Genomic DNA, 27,521 nt, shown 5'->3' on the forward strand with positions numbered 1-27,521 from the left:
CTTAAAACAGCCTTTGTGTTGTTAGTGGCAGAAGGGCTCTCGTACAGCTACAGTGGTTGGTGCCTAGTCTGCTTGCATGTTTAAGTGCAGGATTGTGCTGTTCCTCATGTGGGACAGGAGTTTCTACTGTGGAGATCCACCTCTGGAAGATATTAAGGGCCACTGTTGCTTTCACAATGGCATTTACGTTTGCAGGGCTCACTCTAATCACCCAGTAGTAGATTCTCCATGCTCCAAAGAGATTCTCAACTACTCTTCAGGCTCATGAAAGGTGGTAGTTGGAGATCCTCAATGGTTAGAAGAAGTTTCTTCCAGGATAGGGCCTCAGCACATTCCTCCTTGTGATACAATGTTAATATAGATAGAGATACAGGTTACAACTGAATATAAAACAATAATAAAAAACATTTTACAGTGTCAAGGGATAGTTTACCCAAAAATGAAAATGTGTCCTTGTGACATCTGTGCTTCAACCATAGTTTTTTAAAGCTTTTGGTGCACAAAGAAAACAAAAATGTGACTCCTGTGAATGCAAGCGATGCATGTCCATGCTGTCCTCTCCTCATAAACAAGGCCCAGCATACGTGTTCACCATAAGCATGCATCATGGTACTTTTCAAAATGCCGCTAGGGTGATGTGGAGGAGAAGAATTGTTGAATAAAGTTGTTAGATTTGTTTTCTTTGCCCACAAAAAGTATTTTTGTAACTTAATAAAATTACGGTTGAACCACTGATGTCACATGGACTATTTTACCGATGTTCTTGCTATGTTTCTGTGTCTTGATCGTGGTAATATCCTTGCTGTCTATGCAGGGTCCGAGAGCTCTATCTTAATTTGCATTCCGAAGATGAACAGATGTCTTACGGAATATCAAAATAATTAATTGCTCATTTTTAATTAAAATTTAAGTCCTAAAAACAAAGGAAATGGTGTTTGAATTCTAGTGGAGGACAAATGCTGTTTTGTCATTGACTATTATACGTCAGGACATTGAAAATGTCTCTACCATCACTACCACCTCTGCAACATTAAAATTGGATGACAACCAACCACAAGGTATTATTTAAAAATCCCATTAAAGGCTTATTTCTTAAGACAGCTTAAAAAGTTTGGTGCATCTAAAGTTGGTATGTTGAATTTTCATAGAGCTGTCATTGAAAGCTTGCTGACTTTCTTACTTATAGTGTGGTTGGGCAGCTCCACAGCTCAGCAGAGAAGTCAGATCAGTAACATAACTCGAGCTGCTTTGAAAATGATTGGTTGTGATCTTCCCACTATTGATAAGATCTATGTCTCACATTCGCAGAAACAAGGTTTAAAAATTAGGAAAGACTTTCTTTGAGTACACTTAATTGGCCTTTAATTTAAATTATATTATCTGCAAGTGCATTTTTTTAAAAGTATACTTTTAAGATTTGAAGTACACAAAAGTACACTTTTAATACAATTAAGCACACTTCTTTCCACAAGAGAATCAAGACGAAAAAGGCAAAAAATGTAAAATGCCATGAATATTTAGTTTACTGCCTCAGTGTTTATTTTTGCTGTCTATAGATTGTAAAATCCAAAGTATTTGCACCCACGGAACATGAAACATGATTGAGGATGATGTAGAAATCGCTGTTGTTGGCATTGGATGCCATTTTCCTGGAGGTAATTCTTATCAATTTACAGTGTTTCATTACTTGTTCATGTTATGATTTTGGCCTAAATTATATTTACATTGTATGTTCTCGCCTAATTTAGGTGAGGGACTTGAAAACTTCTGGAGAGTCCTCCTCCATGGAGAGAACTGTGCAGTTCAGATACCAAATGACAGGTTTAATCTGTCTCAATGGTATGATTCAGATGAGAGTAAAGCAGGGAAGACATACACAGCAAAGGCAGCACTTATTGATGGGTAAGACTTCTATTTATCCGTCATCATTAAAAGGACTTATGATGTTCAATTATATTTGCCAAGTTCAAAAATGGTAAAAATTTAATTTATACATTTGCGTTTATAAATCTGTCTGTCGGCTGACAGCTGTTGGGAAAAAGCAAAGGGGGTTGGTTCTCCCTGTACATAAATGACAAGTGGTGCAGACAGCACACAGTTTGGGAGAAAATCTGTAACCCTGATATAGAACTGTTATGTGCAAGTCTCAGGCCATTCTATCTACCACGTGAGTTTAGTAACATCCTTATTTGCTCTGTTTATGTACCACCCAACAGTAATGCCTCACGAGCTGCGACACAGGTGGCAAATTGTGTTTATGAACAATTACAGCGCACCCCAAATGCACCCCTTTTCATCATTGGAGATTTTAATCATTGTAATTTAAACACTGCACTTCCAGGTTTTGAACAGTACATTAAATGTGATACCAGGAAGAATAGGACTTTGGACAAATGCTATGGAAATTTAAAACATGCATATACAGTCATAGCTAAACCGCCCTTGTCTAACTCTGACTGTAATACTGTTCATCTGATTCGTACACAACAGCTTTAAAGAATTGTAAATCCTTGGTAAAAACTATTAATGTATGGTCAGAAGACAGCACAGAAGACAGCACCCCCAACTGCTCCCTGGCACCGCAGCATAAATGGCTGCCCACTGCTCCGGGTGTGTGTTCACAGTGTGTGTGTGTGTGTGTGTGTGTGTGTGTGTGTGTGTGTGTGTGTGTGTGTGTGTGTGTGTGTGTGCGTGTGTGTGTGTGTTCACTGCTCTGTGTGTGTGCACTTTGGACGGGTTAAATGCAGAGCACAAATTCTGAGTATGGGTCACCATACTTGGCTGAATGTCATGTCACTTTCACTTTCAAACACTGAAAGGCTGTTTTTTTTGCACAGACTGGGATATTTTCTCTAAGGAGCTAAGCCTGGATAATGCCACAGTAACTACCACAGAATACCAAAAAATCCTGTGTTTATACTGTGATTTCAAAATGGAAAATAAAAGTTTACCCCAACAACAAGCCTTATATCACAAAGGAGGTGAAGGACTGTATTAATAGGAAAAAAACAAGCATTTAAGATCAGAGATCACTTACAACTTAAAACTGTACAAAAAGAGTTGAACTAGAAACTCCAAGAAGCAAAGGAACATCACAGGGGGTTAATAGAGGAAAACCTACAAACTATAAACTCTTTGAAAACTATGGGACTCGATGAAAATAGCCACCAATATGCAACTTACTAAGACATCTTTGCATGTTGTAGATGAACTGGAAAAAGCAAATGAGTTGAATTATTTTTTGTTTGACAATAGTGATTTTTCAGTTGAATGTGATATTGTGCTTGATAGTATTGCTATTGATGATACTGATCACTTAATCGATCGATTAATCAGATAAATGTTTTGTGTGTTTTTAAACAACCAAAACAAATAATGCATAACAAAAATAATGTGGCTGTAAAATGATCAAGCATTTGGTTTTGATTCCAACTCGGTGTTCATCTTCAGTTCTCTCTTCACAGCAGTTCAGTCAGTGTACTGTTTGAGTAAATGAATTACTCCGGGATATTAATTTGTTTTAACTCAGAGGGAGTGTCAGCCACATTAAACAAGTTAACAGCTTAAGTCATTTGTGGATTAATGCGTATTGGACACGCGAACCGTTTAAAACGATTCAGTTCGATTTGGTGAACTGAATGATTAGTTCGTGAACCGGATATCCAGACTGATTTGAACTCTCTCACACAACAGACACGGAAGAGAAGACAATGCTGAATAAAGTCGTCGTTTTTGCTATTTTTGGACCAAAATGTATTTTCGATGCTTCAGAATATTCTAACTGACCCTCTGATGTCACATGGACTACTTTGATGATGTTTTTCTTACCTTTCTGGACATGGACAGTATACCGTACACACAGCTTCAATGGAGGGACTCTCGGACTAAATCTAAAATATCTTAAACTGTGTTCTGAAGATAAACGGAGGTCTTACAGGTTTGGAACAACATGAGGGTGAGTTATTAATGACATAATTTTGCTATCTGGGTGAACTAACCCTTTAAATTGTATTTTTTAATAATTACAATTGTAAATATACAGTTGCCTATGACAATGATTTTACTAATACAGTTGTTTGATTGATTTTATAGTGTCAAGCATTCAGAAATGACACAAAAGACAATTTAACTAAAATAAAACCAAGGATTAGTTTTTGTAAGGGTTGTGATTTACTTCTAGAGACAATTATAGAGGAAATTATAGAGGCTACAAATTAAAGATAAAGTGGATATTTAAATTAATTGTTTTGTCGATATTAAACAAGGATTTGATCATCCTATAAGTGTTAAAACCACAATTATCAGGACTTTTAGTGCTCTTTGTAGGCATTTGTAATAATAGCCTATTTGATGTACATAGTTTATTTTGTATTACATTATGTATTTTAACAGTGAAAATTAACCAATCATTATTGCCTCGTTGTTTTTTATAATGCATTTTATAGCATTTTAAAAGGTCTTTGTTCACTTAGGTCTGTTTTTATTACCACAAAAATATTATCTGAATGCTTCGTAAATTATTTGAAGCGATTTAAAGTATCAAAGCCATGGTTAATCTGTAGTTACCTTGCTACAAGAACCATGTTTTGTTTTGTTTTTATTCGTATTAAAATAATGGTTAATTTTCTGAAGGGAACATGGAAACTCAGAGAATATCAAGGCAGATGCAGCGGTGATATTACTAAAACACGTTATTTACTTAATGTTATCAAATCCAAAAAAGTTTAACAGGATTATAAACGTAGGCTACCTAAACGTAGGCTTTTTTCTTTTTCTTATCTCGGCGCCGGACTACTGTTGTCTTTTCCCAGGTATAGTTGTCCATCAGTTCTGATCATTTGCACTCAGCATGAAACCAATACAGTCTGAGCAAGAAAGAGAATTGATTAGTTCATCTCATGAGTCTTTCGGGTCGAGTCGTTCCTTAATCACGTGACAGACCCATACGCTAAACCATTGCAGTCCGAGCCGGAAAGAGTATTGATTTGTTCATCTCATGAGTCTTTCGAGTCGAGTCGTACCTTAATCACGTGACGGACCCATACGCTAAACCAATGCAGTCCGAGCCGGGAAGAGAATTGATTAGTTCATATCATGAGTCTTCGGGATGAGTCATTCCTTAATCACGTGACAGACCCATACGCTAAACCAATGCAGTCCGAGCCGGAAAGAGAATTGATTAGTTCATCTCATGAGTCTTTCGGGTCGAGTCGTTCCTTAATCACGTGACAAACCTATACGCTAAACCAATGCAGTCCGAGCCGGAAAGAGAATTGATTAGTTCAACTCATGAGTCTTTCGGGTCGAGTCGTTCCTCAATCACGTGACAGACCCATACGCTAAACCAATGCAGTCCGAGCCGGAAAGAGAATTGATTAGTTCATCTCATGAGTCTTTCGGGTCGAGTCGTTCCTTAATCACGTGACAGACCCATACGCTAAACCATTGCAGTCCGAGCCGGAAAGAGAATTGATTTGTTCATCTCATGAGTCTTTCGAGTCGAGTCGTACCTTAATCACGTGACGGACCCATACGCTAAACCAATGCAGTCCGAGCCGGAAAGAGAATTGATTAGTTCATCTCATGAGTCTTTCGGGTCGAGTCGTTCCTTAATCACGTGACAGACCTATACGCTAAACCATTGCAGTCCGAGCCGGAAAGAGAATTGATTAGTTCATCTCATGAGTCTTTCGGGTCGAGTCGTTCCTTAATCACGTGACAGACCTATACGCTAAACCATTGCAGTCCGAGCCGGAAAGAGAATTGATTAGTTCATCTCATGAGTCTTTCGGGTCGAGTCGTTCCTTAATCACGTGACAGACCCATACGCTAAACCATTGCAGTCCGAGCCGGAAAGAGAAATGATTTGTTCATCTCATGAGTCTTTCGAGTCGAGTCGTACCTTAATCACGTGACGGACCCATACGCTAAACCAATGCAGTCCGAGCCGGAAAGAGAATTGATTAGTTCATCTCATGAGTCTTTCGGGTCGAGTCGTTCCTTAATCACGTGACAGACCTATACGCTAAACCATTGCAGTCCGAGCCGGAAAGAGAATTGATTAGTTCATCTCATGAGTCTTTCGGGTCGAGTCGTTCCTTAATCACGTGACAGACCCATACGCTAAACCAATGCAGTCCGAGCCGGAAAGAGAATTGATTAGTTCATCTCATGAGTCTTTCGGGTCGAGTTGTTCCTTAATCACGTGACAGACCCATACGCTAAACCATTGCAGTCCGAGCCGGAAAGAGAATTGATTTGTTCATCTCATGAGTCTTTCGAGTCGAGTCGTACCTTAATCACGTGACGGACCCATACGCTAAACCAATGCAGTCCGAGCCGGGAAGAGAATTGATTAGTTCATCTCATGAGTCTTTCGGGTCGAGTCGTTCCTTAATCACGTGACAGCCCCATACGGTAAACCAATGCAGTCCGAGCCGGAAAGAGAATTGATTAGTTCATCTCATGAGTCTTTCGGGTCGAGTCGTTCCTTAATCACGTGACAGCCCCATACGGTAAACCAATGCAGTCCGAGCCGGAAAGAGAATTGATTAGTTCATATCATGAGTCTTTCGGGTCGAGTCGTTCCTTAATCACGTGACCGACCCATATGTTAAACCATTGCAGTCTAGAGGTGGAAAGAGAATTGATTAGTTCATCTCATGAGTCTTTCGGGTCGAGTCGTACCTTAATCACGTGACCGACCCATATGTTAAACCATTGCAGTCTAGAGGTGGAAAGAGAATTGATTAGTTCATCTCATGAGTCTTTCGGGTCGAGTCGTTCCTTAATCATGTGACAGCCCCATATGCCTAAACCAATGCAGTCCGAGCCGGAAAGAGAATTGATTAGTTCATATCATGAGTCTTTCGGGTCGAGTCGTACCTTAATCACGTGACAGACCCATACGCTAAACCATTGCAGTCCGAGGTGGAAAGAGAATTGATTAGTTCATATCATGAGTCTTTCGGGCCGAGTCGTACCTTAATCATGTGACAGCCCCATATGCCTAAACCAATGCAGTCCGAGGTGGAAAGAGAATTGATTAGTTCATCTCATGAGTCTTTCGGGCCGAGTCGTACCTTAATCACGTGACAGACCCATATGCCTAAACCAATGCAGTCCGAGGTGGAAAGAGAATTGATTAGTTCATCTCATGAGTCTTTCGAGTCGAGTCGTTCCTTAATCACGTGACAGACCCATACGCTATTCTGACACTGTGTTTTTGTAACTGTTTCTTCAGGATCTGTGGTGTGTTATTATTTTATAAATAAAACCCTGTTATAAATAAAATATTGATGAATTTGTTTTTTTGACTGTCTATCAGTAAATAAACACTAGGCTATATAATAATATAATAATCCAAGCCTACAATACAAAGTATTTATAGCCTAGTTTGTTCATTTTTAATCAAATGTTGAGTTTGCTGGTATAATATTTGGTTTTACTAGGCAAACTTGACATTTTGGTCTAATATATGTACAAGAAGATTGCTCAAAAAGGACATAATGACATAAATTAAAAGCAAATAACATTTTGAATCCTAAACAAGTAACACTACAGTTCTTATAATCCACTGTAAAAAATAAAAAATCAAACAGAAAAAATCAAATCTCTCCTTTATCAAAGTGATTTCACCATCATATGGACAAAATTTAAAGCATACACAGAACTCACGGCAACCTGTCAAAATAAAAGTCTGATTTAGTTTAAAGACAAGCATTTGCTAGAAATGTATTGTTATTGCTCAGCAGAATGTACATGGCCTACTACAACTAAAAAGAAACAAACATTTTTTTAAAGGAATTATCACACAATATCTCTTCCATGTTTTAATTTTAATAGTAAATCCCCTTTGTTTACCAAAAATAAAGTTTGCTTAATTTTAAGTAAATAAAAGATAAATTAAATGCGTGTTTTATGCCTTCATTTGATAAGTAGAAAACTTTAACACAACAGGATTTATGAGGGGAAAAAAAGCTACTGTAAGAAAACAATTAATAAAATAAGTTGTTTTTATGTAATTAAATAATTAGACATGCTAAAACACAGAATTAGGTAACAATAAAACATATGGTGAAGAAAAAATAAAACATTTCATAGGGCCCTAAACATGTAATTTTTGTTTAACTTTTAATAAACTGATGTAATGTATAAGGTTCCTGATTTATGTATTATTGAAAGGCTTTTATGTTTAAACTAGGGATGCACTGAAAGGAAAATTCTGGTCTGAAACTGAAAATTCTAGATGCACTTGGCCAAAAAAACTAAACTTAAAATGGTTTGTAATGATTATCCATTATTTTATTTAATAATACAAAGTAATTTTTTGCACCTAATTTCTGAACTCAAAGTTGCTGGCCATGCAAGAACTGGGATGTTTTCAACTTCCAGGAATTGTGTACAGGCTCTGCATTATCATGCTGCAACATGAGGCGATATTCATGGATGAATGGCACAACAATGGGCCTCAGGATCTCGTCACAGTATCTCTGTGCATTCAAAATGCCATCAATAAAATGCACCTGTGTTCATTGTCCATAACATACACCTGCCCATACCATAACCCCACCACCACCATGGGCCACTCGATCCACAACACTGACATCAGCAAACCGCTCACCCACACGATGCCATACATGCTGTCTGTCACCTGTCCTGTACAGTGAAAACCGTGATTCAACCGTGAAGAGAACAACTCTCCAAAATGCCAGACACCATCAAATGTGAGCAGAAATTATTTGGTTCTCAGTCAATCTTGAAGGTGAAGATGCTGGATGTCTAGGCTGGTGTGGTTACACGTGGTCTGCGGTTGTGAGGCCGGTTGGATGTACTGCCATATTTTCTGAAATGCCTTTGGAGATGGCTTATGGTAGAGAAATTAACATTAAATTCACCGGCAACTACTCTGGTAGACATTCCTGCATGCCAGCATGCCAATAACATTCTCCCTCAAAACCTGCAACATCTGTGGCATCGTGCTGTGTGATAAAACTGCACATTTTAGAGTGACCTTTTCATTGTAGCCAGCCTAAGGCACACCTGTGCAATAGTCATGCGGTCTCATCAGCATCTTGATATGTCACACCTGTGAGGAGGATGGGTTATCTCGGCAAAGGAGAAGTGCTCACTAACACAGCTTTAGACAGATTTGTGAATAATATTTGAGAAAAATAGGCCTTTTGTGTACATAGAAAAAGTCTTAGATCTTTGAGTTCAGCTCATGAAAAATGGAGACAAAAAAAAAGTTTTGCATTTATATTTTTGTTCAGTGTAAAAAACACAACATACTTTTTACTTAAAGTAACAGTAAAATTGGACATATTTAATATATTTTAATATAAATATATTTAAATGTTTAAAATTTACATTTTTAACGTAATTAACAGATGTTATGTATAAAAAAATGTTAGCCTGAATGCACTGTAAGTCGCTTTGGATAAAAGCGTCTGCTAAATGCATACATTTTACTTATTTAAATTTATTAGTATCATTACAATACAGCATTTATTAATTTTAGTGAATGTTAATTTCAACAATTACTATTGTGCTACTATTGTGCATGTTAACAGTTAATGCACTCTGAATTAACGGACTAACAGTGAACAATAGTATTCTCAATAACTTACATTAGGAAAAATGAATAAATACTGTAATATATGTATCGTTCATGTTAGTTAATAGGCTACATTAAAGGGTTAGTTTACCCAATAATCAAAATTATATCATTAATAACTCACCCTCATGTCGTTCCAAACCTGTAAGACCTCCGTTTATCTTCAGAACACAGTTTAAGATATTTTAGATTTAGTCCGAGAGCTCTCAGTCCCTCCATTGAAGCTGTGTGTACGGTCTACTGTCCATGTCCAGAAAGGTAAGAAAAACATCATCAAAGTAGTCCATGTGACATCAGAGGGTCAGTTAGAATATTCTGAAGCATCGAAAATACATTTTGGTCCAAAAATAGCAAAAATGACGACTTTATTTAGCATTGTCTTTTCTTCCGTGTCTGTTGTGAGAGAGTTTAAAACAAAGCAGTTTGTGATATCCGGTTCGTGAACGAATCATTCGATGTAACCGGATCTTTTTGAACCAGTTCACCAAATCGAACTGAATCGTTTGAAATGGTTCGCATCTCCAATATGCATTAATCCACAAATGACTTAAGCTGTTAACTTGTTTAATGTGGCTGACACTCCCTCTGAGTTAAAACAAATTAATATCCCGGAGTAATTCATTTACTCAAACAGTACACTGACTGAACTGCTGTGAAGAGAGAACTGAAGATGAACACCGAGCCGAGCCAGATAACGAACAAAAGATTGACTTGTTCATAAGTCAAGAATCGGTTGCATCGGTTTTCGGATCACCTATAGTTCTTTCAGACAGTTCGATTCAATAAACTGGTTGAAGAAAACGGTCCACCAGTTCTTTTGCGCTCGACGTAATGACGTAATATGCGATGATTGCTCTTGATTCAAGCCTTCGGTTTACCCGCGCTCATAACATTAGCACAGAATCAGTTCAGAATCAATCATCAAAAGAATCAGTTCGGTTCAGACGCTCTGTGTGTCATTCTGCTTCACGCTGAATCACACATGCGCAGTATCATCAGCTCCTCGGTTCTCGACTCGGACGTGTCTGACAGAAACGGTTCTTGACTCGAGAAAAAAAAAAGTTGTGTTTTGAACTCTCTCACAACAGACATGGAAGAGAGAAGACAATGCTGAATTAAGTTGTAGTTTTTGCTATTTTTGGACCAAAATGTATTTTCGATGCTGCAAAATATTCTAACTGACCCTCTGATGTCACATGGACTACTTTGATGATGTTTTTCTCACCTTTCTGGACATGGACAGTAGACCGTACACACAGCTTCAGTGGAGGGACTGAGAGCTCTCGGACTAAATCTAAAATATCTTAAACTGTTTTCCGAAGATAAACGGAGGTCTTACAGGTTTGGAACGACAGAAGGGTGAGTTATTAATGACATCATTTTCATTTTTCGGTGAACTAACCATTTACCTAACACTGCCTAATGCATGCAACGCCAAATCCGGCCCGCCAGAGATTTCCATACGGCCCCCAGAATAATACTGAATTCAGGAATAGCCTTGTAAGAGGAAAAAGTTTAGGGCTGGTTAGAATACCATTTTTTGAGCTTCGGTAGTAATGAACATCGACTATTCGAAGCATCGGAGAGAGAGAATCTGTGTCTGTATGTCCGTTTGCATTTTTATTATTTCGAGAACCGTTCATCCAATCGACTTCACAAGGGAGTGTAGTGTCGCATTTGATGCAATATAGATGGACACGCAAGACGCGACACATTCAGATTTAATAAACTTTTAGTAAACTACAGTCAAAACAGCGCGAGCGGGAAGCAGCGCACCTCACGCGGGCAGGGCTTGGTCCAAGAACGGACACTGCACTAGTGATATAAAATGCATACACACAGGTCTGTTAAATTAAGCCATACTTTTAAGGTAGTCTAATATTTTTCTGACTAACAAATTGGCACAGTAAAGGGTAGATTTAAATAAAGAAAAAGCAATTATGTACTGGTTCAGCAAGTCACGGAAGATTTCATTTATAAAGGACTGGAAAACAGCGGGTGCGTTGGCAAGGTCGGCATGACCTGATACTCATAGTGCCCCCTAGTGGTGAGGAAGGCAGTCTTCCACTCGTCGCCCTCTTTGATGCGAATAAGGTTGTATGCACTTCGTAGGTCCAGTTTGGTGTAAACCCTTGCTTCTCAGAGCTGTCCCAGAGCTGAAGGGACCAATGGCAAAGGGTAGCGGAATTTTATTGTGACATTGTTTAATCCCCGATAATCAATCTAAGTCCTCCGTCCTTTTTCTCCACAAAGAAGAACCCTGCTGCAGCTGGAGAAGTGGAAGGTCGGATGAGTACTGAACTCAGGGCCTCATCAATATAATCCTCCATGGCTTGGGATTCTGTACGAGACAAGGGATACACACAAGTCTTGGGAGGCATGGCATTGGGGAGTAAATCAATACTACAGTCCCAGGGACGATGAGGTGGTAGTTGTGTTGCCTTAGTTTTGCTAAAGACCTCTGCTAGGTCATCGTAACAGGGGGAATATTGACAGTCTTGGTACTTGAGGGACTTTCAACACTAGTGATACAGCATGGCTGGGGGACTGACGAGAAACAGCGATTTTCACAAAAGGCTGACCACTTGGTCAACTCACCCTGATGCCAGGACAGGACGGGGTCGCGAATGGACAGCCATGGGAATCCGAGGATGATTTCATGTTTAGGAGAGTTAACGACATAGAAGGATATGGACTCCTGGTGAAATAACCCCACTTGCAACGTAAGTGTCTTGGTTTGTTGAATTATTCCAGTTCCGATTGCTGTGTCGTTGATGGCTTTGATCTTAATGGGTGGGTTACATGGTTGGATGGGTAAGTTATACTTCTTGACGATATCTTCATGAATGAGATTTAATGCAGCTCCGGAGTCGATCATTGCTGTCAATGAGATGGACAGTTCTTCAGTTTTCAAGGTAAGGGGTAGTTTGAAGGATTGATTATTTGGTATTGACAAGTGTTCCATATTTACCAAAATGGGCTTCTGGGCCTTGTGTGGACCTCTCTGACAACGATGGCCTGGTTCACCACACTAGAAAGAGATATGGAGATGGCATCACCGTGCTCGTTCACTTTCCGAAAGTTTGGTAAAGTTGACTTGCATGGGTTCTTCGAGCATTATAGTTTTAATTACAGTCGGGATAACAGGCAGTATTTCCTTCACATACCTTCCTCGTCTGTCTCATCAAATTATCCATCCTGATTGCAAGTTTGACGAAGTCAGTAAACGATGAATTTTCTCCTTTACATACAAGCTCTGCCTGGAGATCCGTGTTGAGGCTACTCTGGAATACGGCTTTTAGGGAAACGTCATTCCACCCACTCTGAGCAGCGAGGGTGTGAAACAAGATGGCGTACTCTGCGACTGTTCTGTTTCCTTGCAACATTTGCAGAAGTTGAGTTGATATATCCTTGCCCCCTGCGGGATATTCAAACACTCCTCGAAGTTGTTGCAGGAAATAGTCAAAGGATCGTCTGAATCTCATGTCAATATCCCAATCAGCTGCAGCCCAGTCAATCGCTTTCCCAGACAACAAGGACATTATGACGGCACATATCTTTTCGTCAGAGTTAAACTTGTCTTCCTGATTGTCGAAATAAATCTTCACTTGACGAATAAAGCCCCGACATCTATCAGCAGAACCATCAAATTTATCGGGTAGTGCAAAACTCACCGCTCTAGGCGTGGTTGATGGAAGTGACTGGATGTAGCTCGTCAAGTGCTCGTTGACTGCTTGAAGTTTACTCAACTGATCTTGGTACCCCTTTAAGACTTCACTTTGATAAGCGAACGCCGCTTGCATGTTAGTAACTTCTGCTGGATTCAGTTGAGGCGAAGTATGTAACGAAGAGGCTGAGGCAGAATGTGAACCCATTTGCAGGAGTTAATTAAAGGAAGATCTTACAATCAGAGTCGTGTAACCAGGCAAAGTGTCAATACCGTAAGGGCAGTCCGATCTTTCAACATACACAGTGGTTATCCAGTAGGCAGAGAGGAGTAGGCAGGCGAACAGGTCAAACAAAAACATCAGTCCAATCAAGCAGTAAATCCAAAGGGCAATCCTAGAGACGTGAACGAGGTAACAGGCAGAATCGTGAACAAACAGGCAGTCAGAATACTCACAAGGAAAACGCTTGGTAAGGCAGGTAAACTGGCAATACTTCGCAGTGAAGTAACATGCTGGCACATGTTAAATAGTCCCAAACAGGAAATGACTGTAGAAGTAGAGGGAGTGGTGAACAGTCAATACTCTGGTGAGGGCTCCCTCTGCTGATGTGGCGTTACAATTTAACATTAGATGAATTAAAGAACACCATAAAATCACTTAAAGGGGGTAAATCACCCGGCCCTGACGGAATTCCTTGTGAGGTATATAAAACATTTAACAATCTATTGGGACCTTATATGCTTAGAATGTTCTTCCAGGCTTTTGAGGTGGGACGACTACCTCAGTTGTTTAATGAAGTGATAATCACAGTTCTACCTAAGAAGGGCAAGGATCCAGAGGAGGTAGGAGGGTATAGGCCAATATCTCTCATTAATGTGGACCAAAAAATTTTAGCAAAGACATTAGCCACTTGACTTAATACACTTTTAGGAAAACTAGTGGATCCTGATCAGACTGGATTTGTTTCAGGTCGTAGTTCTTTTAATAATCTTCGTCGTTCTTTAATATTTTATACTGTTCCCAAACTAATCAATCTGATCTGGTGATCTTGTCCTTAGATGCTGAAAAGGCTTTTGACCAGGTTGGGTGGACTTACCTCTTTGCTCTGCTACAGAAATTCCAAGTAGGATAGAAATTCATCACTTGGCTTAAAATTGTATATAAAAACCCTAGGGCATGTATACTCACAAATAGAATTTTATCACCATCTTTTGCTTTATTTAGGGGTACCCGACAAGGCTGCCCACTTTCCCCCCTTCTTTTTGCCCTTGCCATTGAGCCTCTAGCGGAAACCATGCGCTCTGATGACAGAACTCATGGGCTCTGTACTAAAACAACTATAAATAACATTTCTTTACACGCAGATGACGTCTTATTATATGTGACTAAACCCGTGTCTAGTTTCCCTGTACTTTTAAAAGTGATTGAACAATATGGCTAATTTTCAGGCTATAGAATTAATCTAAACAAAAGTGAACTTATGCCAGTTGGGCTTAAGGATCTTTCACAAGTTTTCCCCAGTTTGGTTTAAAATAGCTAAAGACAGATTTACCTACCTAGGAATTGTTATAAACAGGAAATATAGCTTGCTACAAGAAGCCAACTATGCCTCCCTATTAGAAAAAATAAAAAGAAATATTCAGTTTTGGAGGACTCTTCCCATTTCGTTAATCGGCAGAAAAAATGCCATCAAAATGATTTTTCTCCCGCACTTATTATATTTGTTACAAAACATCCCTCTATTTCTTTCAAAATCCTTTTTTAAGCAACTAAATTCAATTATTTTACCCTTTATTTGGAATTATAAAAACCATAGAATTAAACAACTACATCTCTCCAAACCTAGAAATGTAGGGGGTCTAGCCTTTCCAGACTTCTGCTGCAATTACTGGGCGGCTAACCTTAGAATTGTATCAATAATACTAAATGATAAAAGTGGACAACTTGACTGGCTCAGACTAGAACAAGACGAATGTACCCCGTACAATCTCGGTGCTGTGATTCTTTCAGCAACAAGCTGTAAAAAAGAAATTTACGGAAGCTGTCCTGTCATTAGCAGTGTTATTCGTATTTGGAAACAAATTAGAATGCATTTTGGAGTGAAGACGTTACCTTTACTAACTCCCATAGCCTGCCTCAGGGACTATTTTGGTAAAGGAAAAATTATTTCCTGCATTTATAATACTCTCCTGGTTTCCCACTTACCTGCTACATTTTCAATCAAAAGTTTATCGGAGGAAGAATTAGGGTCAGAAATTTCCAATGAGTTATGGGCGGATAGCTTGGAAGAGAACTCCAGACACTACCTTATCCAATTCAAAATCTTGCACAGACTACAATACTTAAAGAAAAAATTGTCTAGAATATTTCCAGGTGTCTCTCCAAAATGTGATAAATGCAGGACGGCTGATGCGACTCTGATAAGTGAAGTGACATTGAGCCAAGTATGGTGACCCATACTCAGAATTTGTGCTCTGCATTTAACCCATCCGAAGTGCACACACACACAGAGCAGTGAACACACACACACACACTGTGAGCACACAGCCGGAGCAGTGGGCAGCCATTTATGCTGCGGCGCCCGGGGAGCAGTTGGGGGTTCGATGCCTTGCTCAAGGGCACCTAAGTCGTGGTATTGAAGGTGGAGAGAGAACTGTACATGCACTCCCCCCACCCACAATTCCTGCCGGCCCGGGACTCGAACTCACAACCTTTCGATTGGGAGTCCGACTCTCTAACCATTAGGCCACGACTTCCCCTTAACAGCTTCCCCTTCCTCTGCTTCACAGCTATGCATTGTGTCCCAGTCTTCAAAGCTTTTTGTGCAAGATTTTTGGTGTCATCTCTATAATTATTATGCAACATTGAACCCGACAAGTTTTTAATCGTGTTTGAAGAACAAGTTTCAAGAAATGAGCTATGTCTGTCCAAGTATCAACAACGATAACTTTCCTATGGACTTTTAACAGCCAAAAAGCTTATTTTAACATTCTGGAAAAATAAACTGCCACCTCCTTTCCAGATGTGGCTTGACGAACTCACAAACACATTACATTTGGAGTGTATACGGCTTTGTCTAATGAATAAGAGACTACAGTTTTCTAAAACTTTGGAACCCTTTATAAAGTATTTAGGGGAAGAAGGCAGATGAGACTTGAAAGAAAGGGATGTTGACGTAATTTGATTTGGACCTAGATCCAATCCGCCTCTGGCCTGTTTTTTTTTGTTTGTTTTATGTATTTTTACTGATTTTTGATATTCTTCCCTATGTGGCGCATACCAGGCAGACAGAGTGGGTGGGTGGGAGGTTAGGTGAATGGTCGGTGGGGTGGGGGGTTGTAGAATTGTTTTGTTTTAGGACTATCTGCATAGTATGTTAGAAAATATGTGCACATGTCTGCATGTACAGTGTATACTTAGTTTGTATGTGTAGGATTGTGATGTTTATTTTGTATGCACTGCAGGTGTATGTACAAATATATAGTTGCAGAAAGAACTATAACTTGGTTAGACTTTGTATAAGGAAAATTAGGAGGAACTTCTGATTTTAATTATGTTAAGCTTATCTGTATTCTATATTTTTCTCCAATAAAAAAAAGTTTAAGTATATCATATGTATTATTACTCAGCATCAAACAAACAATATACATTTTATTTTCAGTGATTAAACAAAACGAAAAATTAGAAAAATATAAAATAATACCAGTTATCGTCCATTTCAATCAATCCATAGTTCCATTGAGAATGTCTTGTGTGTTAACCGTGAACATATTCTGAGTTGACTGAATTACTCCGTTATGAGACCAGCATACCTCTAGTAAGCAAGGTTTGGGTTAATCAACAGAGTGTTCAGGATTTTTTTTCTGACATTCAGCCAAGTATGGTTACCCATACTCAGAATTTGTGGTCTGCTTTTAACCCATCCAAAGTGCACACACAGAGCAGTGAACACACACACACATAAACACACAAAACTAATTTGTCCATTGTTAGATCTTAGTTCTTAATGATGTTATGACATGATACATGGCATATGTAGACATTTAAGTAAGCCAATAGTGAGTGAAGTGACATTCAGCCAAGTATGGTGACCCATACTCAGAATTTGTGCTCTGCATTTAACCCATCCGAAATGCACACACACAGAGCAGTGAACACACACACACACACCCGGAGCAGTGGGCAGCCCTTTATGCTGCGGCGCCCGGGGAGCAGTTGGGGGTTCGATGCCTTGCTCAAGGGCAGCTAAGTTGTGGTATTGAGGGTGGAGAGAGAACTGTACATGTACTCCCCCCACCCACAATTCCTGCCGGCCCGGGACTCGAACTCACAACCTTTCAATTGGGAGTCCGACTCTCTAACCATTAGGCCACGACTTCCCAATATTTAAAGACTTTAAATGTATTATTTTGTTTTAACTGTATAGGGTAATATTTATGTCACACATTTGCATGATGTGAGCTTCTTTCAATTAAAATGCTTCAGTATTATATTTTTCCATCCTATCAGCGATGATAATGATTCTGAAAGAAAATGCACCCTTTGTCTACTGATTCTATAATAATGAACGTAACTTTCATGCACCTGACTGACAGATAAACCTTGCACTCTTATTTCAAAGTTGTTGATAATCTTGTGGCTATTTTAACAGCTTCCTTTGCACCTAACCCCATTACCTTTTATTCTGTGTAGCTTGAACGAGTTTGACCACAAGTTCTTTGGCATTTCTAATGCTGAAACAATCACCATGGACCCTCAGCACAAACTTCTGTTGCAGTGCACCTACAGAGCATTAGAGGATGCTGGGATTCCAATGGAAAAGGCCAGTGGAATGCGAACAGGAGTATTTTTGGGTAACATTCGAGTTAAATATAATATACATTAAAAAAGTAATTTTTGATGTCTTTTCATCTCAGTGAAAAAGTTTATGGCCTTGCTGCATAAGAACCTTCGGAGCTACCTCTGGTTAAGATGCGTTGCTAGGTAGCAGATAGATTTCCTCCAAGATTTCCCAGTTCACAAGAGGGATCTTACTTGTGCTGACCTCAGTATGTGCTAATGTGCTTTAATTCCTTTAGCTCACCGTACCAATAGTTATGCTGAAATGTTGCTTGTCAAAGCCTATTGTTGCCTTGAGGAAGGCTCTTCACCTCAGGTTGCTATTGATAAAAACAGTGCAGTGGCTATGGATAGAAACATATATCACCAGCTAACATGTTTTTTGTTTGCTTGTTTTTCAGGCCTAATGAACAGAGACTTTGAGCTGGCAAGTGTGAGGATCAATCCGAAACACATAGATCACACCAATGCCACTGGTGCTGCTATGAGCATAGCTGCCAACCGCATCTCATACATCTTCAACTTCACTGGCCCCTCACTATCCATTGACTGTGCCTGCTCTTCATCCCTCGTCGCCCTTCACTTAGCTACTCAAGCCATAAAACAAGGTAGTCTTCAAAAATATGTATGCAAACCCTGTGGATCAACCTATGTGACGTGACATTAAACCAAGTATGGTGACCCATACTCAGAATTTGTGCTCTGCATTTAACCCATCCAAAGTGCACACACACAGAGCAGTGAACACATACATGGAGCATTTATGCTGCAGCGACCGGGGAGCAGTTGGGAGTTCAGTGCCTTGCTCAAGGGCACCTAAGTCGTGGTATCGCCAGCCCGAGACTCGAACTCACAACCTTAGGCGTCATACTCTCTAATCACTATGCCACGATAATTTTTTTTTATTTGCACATTTTAATAAGATTGCACATTGTATAATGTATGTGTACTAACATAAAGTACTGTGCTAAAGACTAGGGATGTAATGATTCACTCAACTCACCATGTGATACGATTCACAATACTGATTTTAATGATACGATTCTCAAATTTTTTTTTTTACAAAATGAGATTTAAGACAAATTCAAAATTAGAAATTCTTCTTTTATTTTGGTATGCTGGGACAAAATGTTTAAAATTTCTTTGTGTAATTAAAAATGTAAAATAAAACTAAACTGATTTAAAAAAAAAAAAAAAACCCTAATTCAAATAAATAAATAACAAAATAAATATGTTGATATAAATAAACGAAGGCTTTGTCTGTGCTCTTTCCATTTAAAATTAGAGGCAACCCCTGTATTTTAATTACAATAAATGCAGCATACATGCAGTATACATGCAGCATGAGAAGTTTTTAATCTAAATGAGATTGTATAATTCTGAAAATTGAAGCAACCTGGTCTGACTTTAGTGTTATGAAAATATACTACACAAAATATATCTAAATGAAACAAAAACAGCAGATGAGCTGAATAAGAAGCAAATTCACCCTCTGACAGCAGGTGGCACTTATGAAACACCAATGATACAGTTTGTCCTTGGGTACCGCTTTAACAAAGCAACCCTGTGTTATGAACCCTACAAATACATTAGACAGAGGCAAAAAGTCTCAACTTTTCTAAAGACAGTCATCTTATATTTGTATCAATTTTCTGCCAGCTCACAGTGCATCGTTACATCCCTAGTAAAGACATTAGATGTATCATTTGTGTTTTGCTTTTGAATTAAATCAAACAAATTATTAGCCATTAGGGTTCCCCCACCCCCTTAAGTTTTGTGTTTATTTGTACTCCACTCAACAGGAGATTGTGATATGGCCTTGTGTGGTGGTGTGACCTGCATATTGGAGCCGACCCTTTTTGTAACACTCTCTAAGGCAAAAATGATCTCCTCTGATGGAACGAGTAAGCCGTTTAGCAGCAAAGCAAATGGATATGGCAGAGGAGAAGGATGTGGGGTCATTCTATTAAAACCGCTAAAAAAAGTAAATAAAAAGATTGTTTCATATAAATTTAGCACTGTGACAGCAATGTACCTCATGATAATCTACTGTAAGAAACACCCATATGTTGTTTGGATTTTAACAGGCTCTTGAAGACCATGATCATATTTGGGGTATCGTCATCAAAACTGCAGTAAATCAAGATGGCCACAGCGTTAGTCCAATCACCAAACCATCCATGGTACAGCAGCAGGAGCTGCTTAGAAAAATCTACTCAACAGAGACTGATCTGACTAGTGTCCAGTACATTGAGGCTCATGGGACTGGGACTCCAATTGGAGATCCAATAGAGGCAGGTAGCATATCAAAGGTCATTGCCAAAGCAAGACCTCAAAAGTCAGGACCACTCATCATTGGTTCTGTTAAAAGCAATATTGGACACACGGAATCTGCTGCAGGTGTTGCAGGGCTCATAAAGGTTCTTTTGATGATGCAGCATGAAACCATCGTGCCATCATTGTTCCACTCCATGGAAAACTCCAGCATAGATATTGAATCTCTCAATATGAAAATCCCCACCACAGCAGAAAAATGGATCAGTGACCACAGAGGAGAGAGGTTGGCAGGAATCAATAATTTTGGGTTTGGTGGAACAAATGCACATGCTCTTGTCAGACAATATGTGCAATCAAAAAAGCCAAAAACTCAGCTGATAAGCAAATCCCATCAGTATTTTGTGGTCTCAGCAGCCTCAGAAATATCCATGAAAAATATTATTGAAGATACTGCAGAACAGATCAGTTCAGGGAAAATATTGGATCTACAGGCTTTACTCTACACATCCGCATGTAGAAGAAGTCACTTGAAACACAAATACAGGAGAGTATTTCAAACAACATCATTAGCAGATCTGCAAGAGAAACTTTCTGCTTCTGTAGAAAGAAAAATTGTAACGTCTAGGACAGATTCATTAGTTTTTGTGTTTTGTGGCAATGGTGTTACATATCAGGGTATGTGCAAGCAGCTCCTAAAACAAGAGCCAGTTTTCAGAGAGGAAATCATGAAGATTGAAACACTGTTACGAAGCTATAGAAGTTTAAATCTGATAGAGATGCTTGAAAGTGAGTATGAGAAAAGTGCAGAGCTGTCTGATCCAAAGATTGTCCAGCCTCTTCTGTTTGCTATTCAGGTTGCTGTTGTTAAACTTCTGAAACATTGGGGCATCAGTCCTGATGCTGTATTGGGGCACTCTATTGGAGAGGTTGCTGCAGCTCATTGTTCCGGATTACTGTCACTTGAAGATGCAGTGAAAGTCATCCACTATCGCAGTTCTTTGCAATGCACTGTGACAGGAGGGAAGATGTTGGTAATCAGTAATATGGCTGTTTCTGAAGTCTTGAAAATTCTTGAAAAATTTCATTCAGGAACGGTTTGTCTTGCTGCTTATAATAGCCCTCAGTCTTGCACCGTCTCAGGAGATGCAGATGACATTGACAGGTTGCATCAGAATTTGAAAAACTCAGCCACTGGAAAAGATTTGTTCCTTCGCATTTTAGATGTACCTGCAGCATACCACAGTCACAAGATGGATCCCATTTTATCCAAAGTGAAAGAGAGTATAGACTCATTGCAGGCACATCATTTGGAGACAGAACTGTTTTCAACAGTTACAGGTGTTAGTTTGGGTTCCTCAGATTTTATTAGTGGTGAATACTGGGCAAAGAATGTCAGAGAACCAGTTAAATTTGAACAAGCTGTAAAGTCAGCAGCTAAAAACAAAAGGAGTGTGATATTTGTTGAAATTGGTCCAAGAAGATCTTTGCAGAGGTACATCAGTGAGACCTTGGGAAATGATTTTACAGTGATTCCCTCAGTGCAGCCTGATAAAGACCATGAGACAATGCTTGCAGCTGTTTCCAAACTGTTTGAATTCGGGGTCAAAGTGGACTGGGAAATGTTCTACAAAGGTTTTGAGACTGAACCAATTCCCCACCCACGATATCAGTTTGATGACGTGAAGAGTGATATCTTTGCTTTGAATATGCAGTTGATCAGTCCCACTGGCTACCATCCAGTAGCTACACAAATGGGTACAGACAGTTCAGTGTTCAGCTGTGATTTATCATCTGAATCATTGGCCTTCCTGCAAGAACACAAACACAGTGGTGTTTCTATAATTCCAGGGGCGTTTTATGTAGAGTTGGGCTTAGCAACGTATATGGAAAATGTAAAACCTAAGGTTCCACTAAGTTCCCTGCAGCTCAGCGTAAAATTCCAGAGTCCATTCGTTTTCACCCAGAAGGCCCAAGAAATAAATGTACAGCTGGATCATTCAGACCATTTGGCTGATAACACATGCAATTTCAAAATACAGTCTACTTCTGCAGTCTACGCATTTGGCACAGTCGAAGCAAAACCAGGTAGGACACCTGAAGAACAGTTCATTTCATTAGATTGTATTTCCAAAAGATGCACATTCCACATGACTACTGAAGAGCTCTACAAACTTCTAAGTCAGGCAGGATTTGAGTATGGGTCTGTCTTCAGAAATAATGCAGATGTTTATTGTGGGGAAGAATTTAGAGAGGCTATATCTGTTGTGGAGGTCTCAAAGGAATTACTGCCTCAATTACACAACTATCACATTCACCCTGTGGTCTTGGATTACGTCATGCAACTTGTTCTTGCAACTGTAGGGGGTGTATCAACAAGACCCCAATATCCTGCACAAATAGGCAGCCTGACCGTATTTGAACCATTGCAAGAGGAGATGGTCGTATATCTGAGAGCAGTACATGTTGGAGAAGATGATTTTGACGTTTGTGGCTGCTTAGCTAACAAACACGGTAGGGTGTTAGTTGAACTGAAGCATGTAAGGATCATAATGCTTGGAAGTCGTCCCCAAGTAGTCAAGGAGTACTTCTTCCACAACAATTTCAGTGTCATCTCTGAAGTTTCCGAATTTGATACACAGATTAAAGCATTGGTATTTTCTGACCAGGTAGGGATTTCTAAAGCTTTGCAACAGTACTTGGACCCAACATCTAGATATGTGTCTTCTTCAAAAGGTAACATACTGTTAGAAGATGGAGTTGAATTCCTTTTGTCAAAACTAAAAATTTCAAATGTAAAGAAATACTTCCAGGAAATTTTGTTCATGTGGGGTGATTCAGACCAAACCTCCTTTGAATCAGAGAAAGTCTTAGACAGTATGGTAGGGTGTTGTGAGATTTTCCGAAAACTTGTCCAATATCTTAAAGCACTTGATTTCCCAGGTGTTATCAGAGTAATAACCTATAGGTCATCTGAGACCTTAGTGGACCACATAAACCCTGGGTTTGTTCTGTCTGGCATGACAAGAGCATGTGCAGCTGAGTTGCCAGAACTTTCCTTCCAGCTGATTGACATGGGTTCTACGTCTTTTGAAAACATCAATGCTTTTGTTCAGGTCCTCAGATCATACCCCTGTAACAAATACCCAGAGCTAGTAGTGAAAGAGGGCAAAATTCTCCAACCCGAAATCACCCACACACATTTGCCAACCATGCCAATCTCTTCAAGAAACCTTCATATGTTGGATGAAGAAGTCTTCATCTTGCAAACATCTGACCCATATAAAATGGCAAATGTGTCAGCGGCTCAAATGGATAAATCCATTAACCCGATTAAAGAAAAAAACATTGAGCTTCATCTCAGTAAAATCTGTGTTCATTCATCAGATTACTTTCCAGTCAGTATTTCTGACCTGAATTATGGTCAGACATTGTATTGGAACAAGCACACAAATGAAAACCATAAGCTCTTAGCCCTTGACTTCAGTGGCACTGTCACAGCTATAGGTAAAGATGTCAGGAAATTTAAAGTTGGTGATCACATTGTGACTTGTTACCCTGTGGTTGCCACTTCTAAAGTAGTTCTCCCTGCATCTGTTTGCTACAAAGCAAAAAGTATTTCATTCTTGGACAAAATCCCTTGTGTCTCTTACATGGTACTGGCTTGGCAGATCTTACATGAGGCTTTGCCCAAAGCTAAACAGCAATGTAAACTGGGTATTTTCTCCACTGTTCCTGACTCAGCTTTAATGAATGTGTTAATTGCTATTGCAAACAAATCAGGATGGAATGTCAGAGTTAGCACGCAGGCTGATCAGCTGTCTTGTGATTTTTCTGAGGTTGTGGGAGCTGTTCTTCTACCTCCTTATAATGTAGAAACTGCAGAAAGAGCTAGCAGTATTAGAGGCATCAAAGACATTGTTCTTGTCTATGACAACAAGACAGAATTTCCATTCAATACTACAACATTCCAAGGTACTAATGAGGAAGCCCGCTTCCATGCCCTCCTCATGTCCCAGATAATGCAAAAAGGGTCTCTGCAAACGCAAATGCCACAGATCTATCGCTGGTTGAAATCCATGCATTTGGACAGAAATTGGTTGTCTTTTGACACAACAGTTGCTCAAAGAGTGAATTATCAAGACACTGGTCTTCTGTCTGTAAAAGAATCCCAATCATACTTCAGATGCCACATCCTACCCATTATCATTCTGAACAGTAAAGCCAAGAACCAGCTATCTGACATTCCAGTGGTGCCCAGACACAGTCTATTCAAGGCAAATTCAGTCTACATTGTCACAGGTGGTCTAACAGGGTTGGGCTTTGAGACAGTAAAGTTCATTGCTCAGAAAGGAGGAGGAAACATTGTAATTCTGTCTAGGAGTAACCCAAACCCTCTGATGCAACAAGAGATAAGTCAGGTCAGTTCCCATTATGGTTCTGTCATTAAATCTCTGCCGTGTGATGTTTCTGTATCTAAGCAAGTGGACCAGACAATCGATAATATTGGAAAACTATTTCCATCCTGTCCCATCAAAGGGCTATTCCACAGTGCAGTTGTCTTGCACGATGGGTTGATTGAACGTCTTGACAAAACTCTTTATGAGAAAGTCATGAGGCCAAAAGTGAATGGAGTGATAAACCTTCACCGTGCTACCATACAGTGTAATCTGGATTACTTTGTTTGCTATTCCTCCATTGCTGCCTTCATTGGCAATGCCTCACAAACTAATTACGCTGCGGCTAATACATTCTTGGACACCTTCTGTCAGTATCGCAGAAACATTGGGCTTTCTGGACAGTCCATTAATTGGGGAGCTTTGAATCTTGGTCTTTTGTTGAACAAAGACCATATCCAAAAATTTCTGGAGGCAAGGGGAATCATGCTTTTGGAGATTCCAGAAATCCATGAAAGTCTTGAGCAGTGCCTCGTAATCAACAAACCTCAACAGGTCGTATGCAAATTCAATTTTAAACACAACTGGAATAACGTTCTCAGTCAGAACAAAACACTGAATGTACGCTTGTTCAAAATAGCACAGGAAGCTATTAGTAAAGCTGGAGTGAATTTCACTAGACCTGAACAACCCAAGAAATTATCTTCACCACGTGATTATCTGAGGTTCATGATTAGTGAAACGACTGGTATTGAGATGGATGAGCTGAATGATGATGTTCATCTTTTAAATTTAGGCATTGATTCAATGTTAGCCATGACTCTGCAGAATCTTATCTTCAATGAAAGTGGTGTGAATGTCCCTCTAGTTACTTTGTTGGATCCAAATAGCACACCGGCAACTCTCATTAAAATCCTTGAGGAACACTGTGTAGATGGATATCAGAGTGAAGATGAGATATATTCCACATACTTATGATTTGTGATTTGTATTTCTTTAAAGTAGCCTTGTTGTAGCCTCTGATGTGATGTGAAATGGTGTATAGTTAGTAATATGGTACTCAATTACGCAATGCTATTTACTCAAATTCATATACATTAAAAAGGTGGACTTAACATAATTAAATGGACTTAACATTTTAATTCATGAAGTAATCCTAGTAATAGTAGTAGTAAGATTTATAGTAATTTCAAAATACATTGTTTTGTATGCTTTATGATGTTTAAAGTACTGTCTACAATGACAATGGTAAAGATATGTTAATTGACTATTTAGTACTAGTACTTCATGTATAGACTGAGGCTTTCTGTATTAAGAACTAGCATCATGATATTTTACAAAGAAAATGTTGATTCGGTAGCGCAAAATGAGATATTAATATGATACGATCGCAGTAAAACTACAATAGAAGTAGTAACTGAAGTAGTACTAAAGTACTGTTGTGATTTTGACTGTAATAGTATATAATGTGTCTGTGAATATATACAGCAATCTTGTTACCCAAGGCAAATATCAAAAATAAAGAAATGCAATGCTAAAAGGTTGTCTCTTTTTATTTACATTTTCATTATATAGGGAGTTGTGGCCTGATGGTTAGAGAGTCAGACTCGCAATCGAAGGGTTGTGAGTTCGAGTCTCGGGCCGGCAGGAATTGTAGGTGGGGGGAGTGCATGTACAGTGCTGTCTCCACCCTCATGAATTCTGAGTACGGCTCAACATACTTGGCTAAATGTCATGCCACTTGTTCATATTCATGATTTTTATTTATTATGCAGCTTAGTTCTAGGGCCAGTACTTCATACGTGGACCAATCCATTATCTTACTGTTGACAATTTGACATGATTCAGGATTCTTAGGTTCTTTGAAGCTCATCCTGGAGTTTTTGTCAAAGCAATGGGTCTGTAAGCTCAAACGCACTCATGAGCATTTTATTTAATCTAAACAGGATAAGATTGCCTCTTTTAAGGCTTGGTTTTAAAGACAGTGCTTAGATTAAGAGAAGATTAGGCATTAATTAAATTAGGACATTTAAGTAACTTTTATAAAAGTTTCTTATATAAAAAAATTAAATAAAACATTACTGGTGTACATCTTAAGAAAAAGCACCGAAATTTTAAGAAACGTGAGTGGAAGTTGCTTTCAGTTAAAACAGCTCAAACATGCATTTATGTCTTTTTGGTTAACGTCAGCTGAAGAACTTGGGTGTGGTTTGTGACAGTGTGTTGAAATTTGACAAACAGATAAAGTTGTCAAAATTAGCTATTTCAATTTGACAATGTTTTCTAAGATTAAGCATTTTTTATCTTGTAAATATCTGGAAAAGTTTATTTGTGTGTTTATCTTCTCGAGGTTAGACTGTTGTAGCTCACTTTATGCCCAAAATTAATTTCAATTTTCAATTTCAATTTCCACCAGGCTGACCAAAATGCTTTACAGAAGAGCAAGAATTTTACACAAACACAGAAAACAGACCAGAATTCTTTTTTTACCCACCCAATTAAACATTTAACATCACAGTAGTGAACACACTAAGGAAAACAAGTAGGTTTTTAGCAAGGACTTAAAAATAGACAAGGAAGTAGCCATTCTAATCTCTAAAGGCAGGGTGTTCCAGAGTCATGGCCCTGCCACCGCAAATGCACGCTCCCCTCTACGCTTTAGTCTAACATGAGGGACCACCAACAAAGCCTGGTCACAGGATCATAGGCTCCTAGATGGAGTATAAT

At 39.1% G+C, this 27,521-nt stretch overlaps 1 protein-coding gene across 1 annotated transcript; it reads left to right on the forward strand.

Moving 5' to 3' along the window:
- The first annotated feature begins 1,554 nt into the window (after positions 1 to 1,554).
- On the forward strand, positions 1,555 to 25,808 carry LOC132145734 (mycocerosic acid synthase-like polyketide synthase). Its single transcript, XM_059556957.1, has 6 exons — positions 1,555 to 1,655; positions 1,749 to 1,902; positions 17,977 to 18,137; positions 18,525 to 18,731; positions 19,926 to 20,107; positions 20,211 to 25,808. Exons 1-6 carry the CDS (start codon positions 1,598 to 1,600, stop codon positions 25,770 to 25,772), a joined length of 6,324 nt encoding a protein of 2,107 aa, XP_059412940.1. The 5' UTR covers positions 1,555 to 1,597; the 3' UTR covers positions 25,773 to 25,808.
- Positions 25,809 to 27,521: the final 1,713 nt, after the last annotated feature.

The sequence above is a fragment of the Carassius carassius genome, chromosome 8 (assembly GCF_963082965.1).
Source record: "Carassius carassius chromosome 8, fCarCar2.1, whole genome shotgun sequence".
NCBI lineage: Eukaryota > Metazoa > Chordata > Actinopteri > Cypriniformes > Cyprinidae > Carassius > Carassius carassius.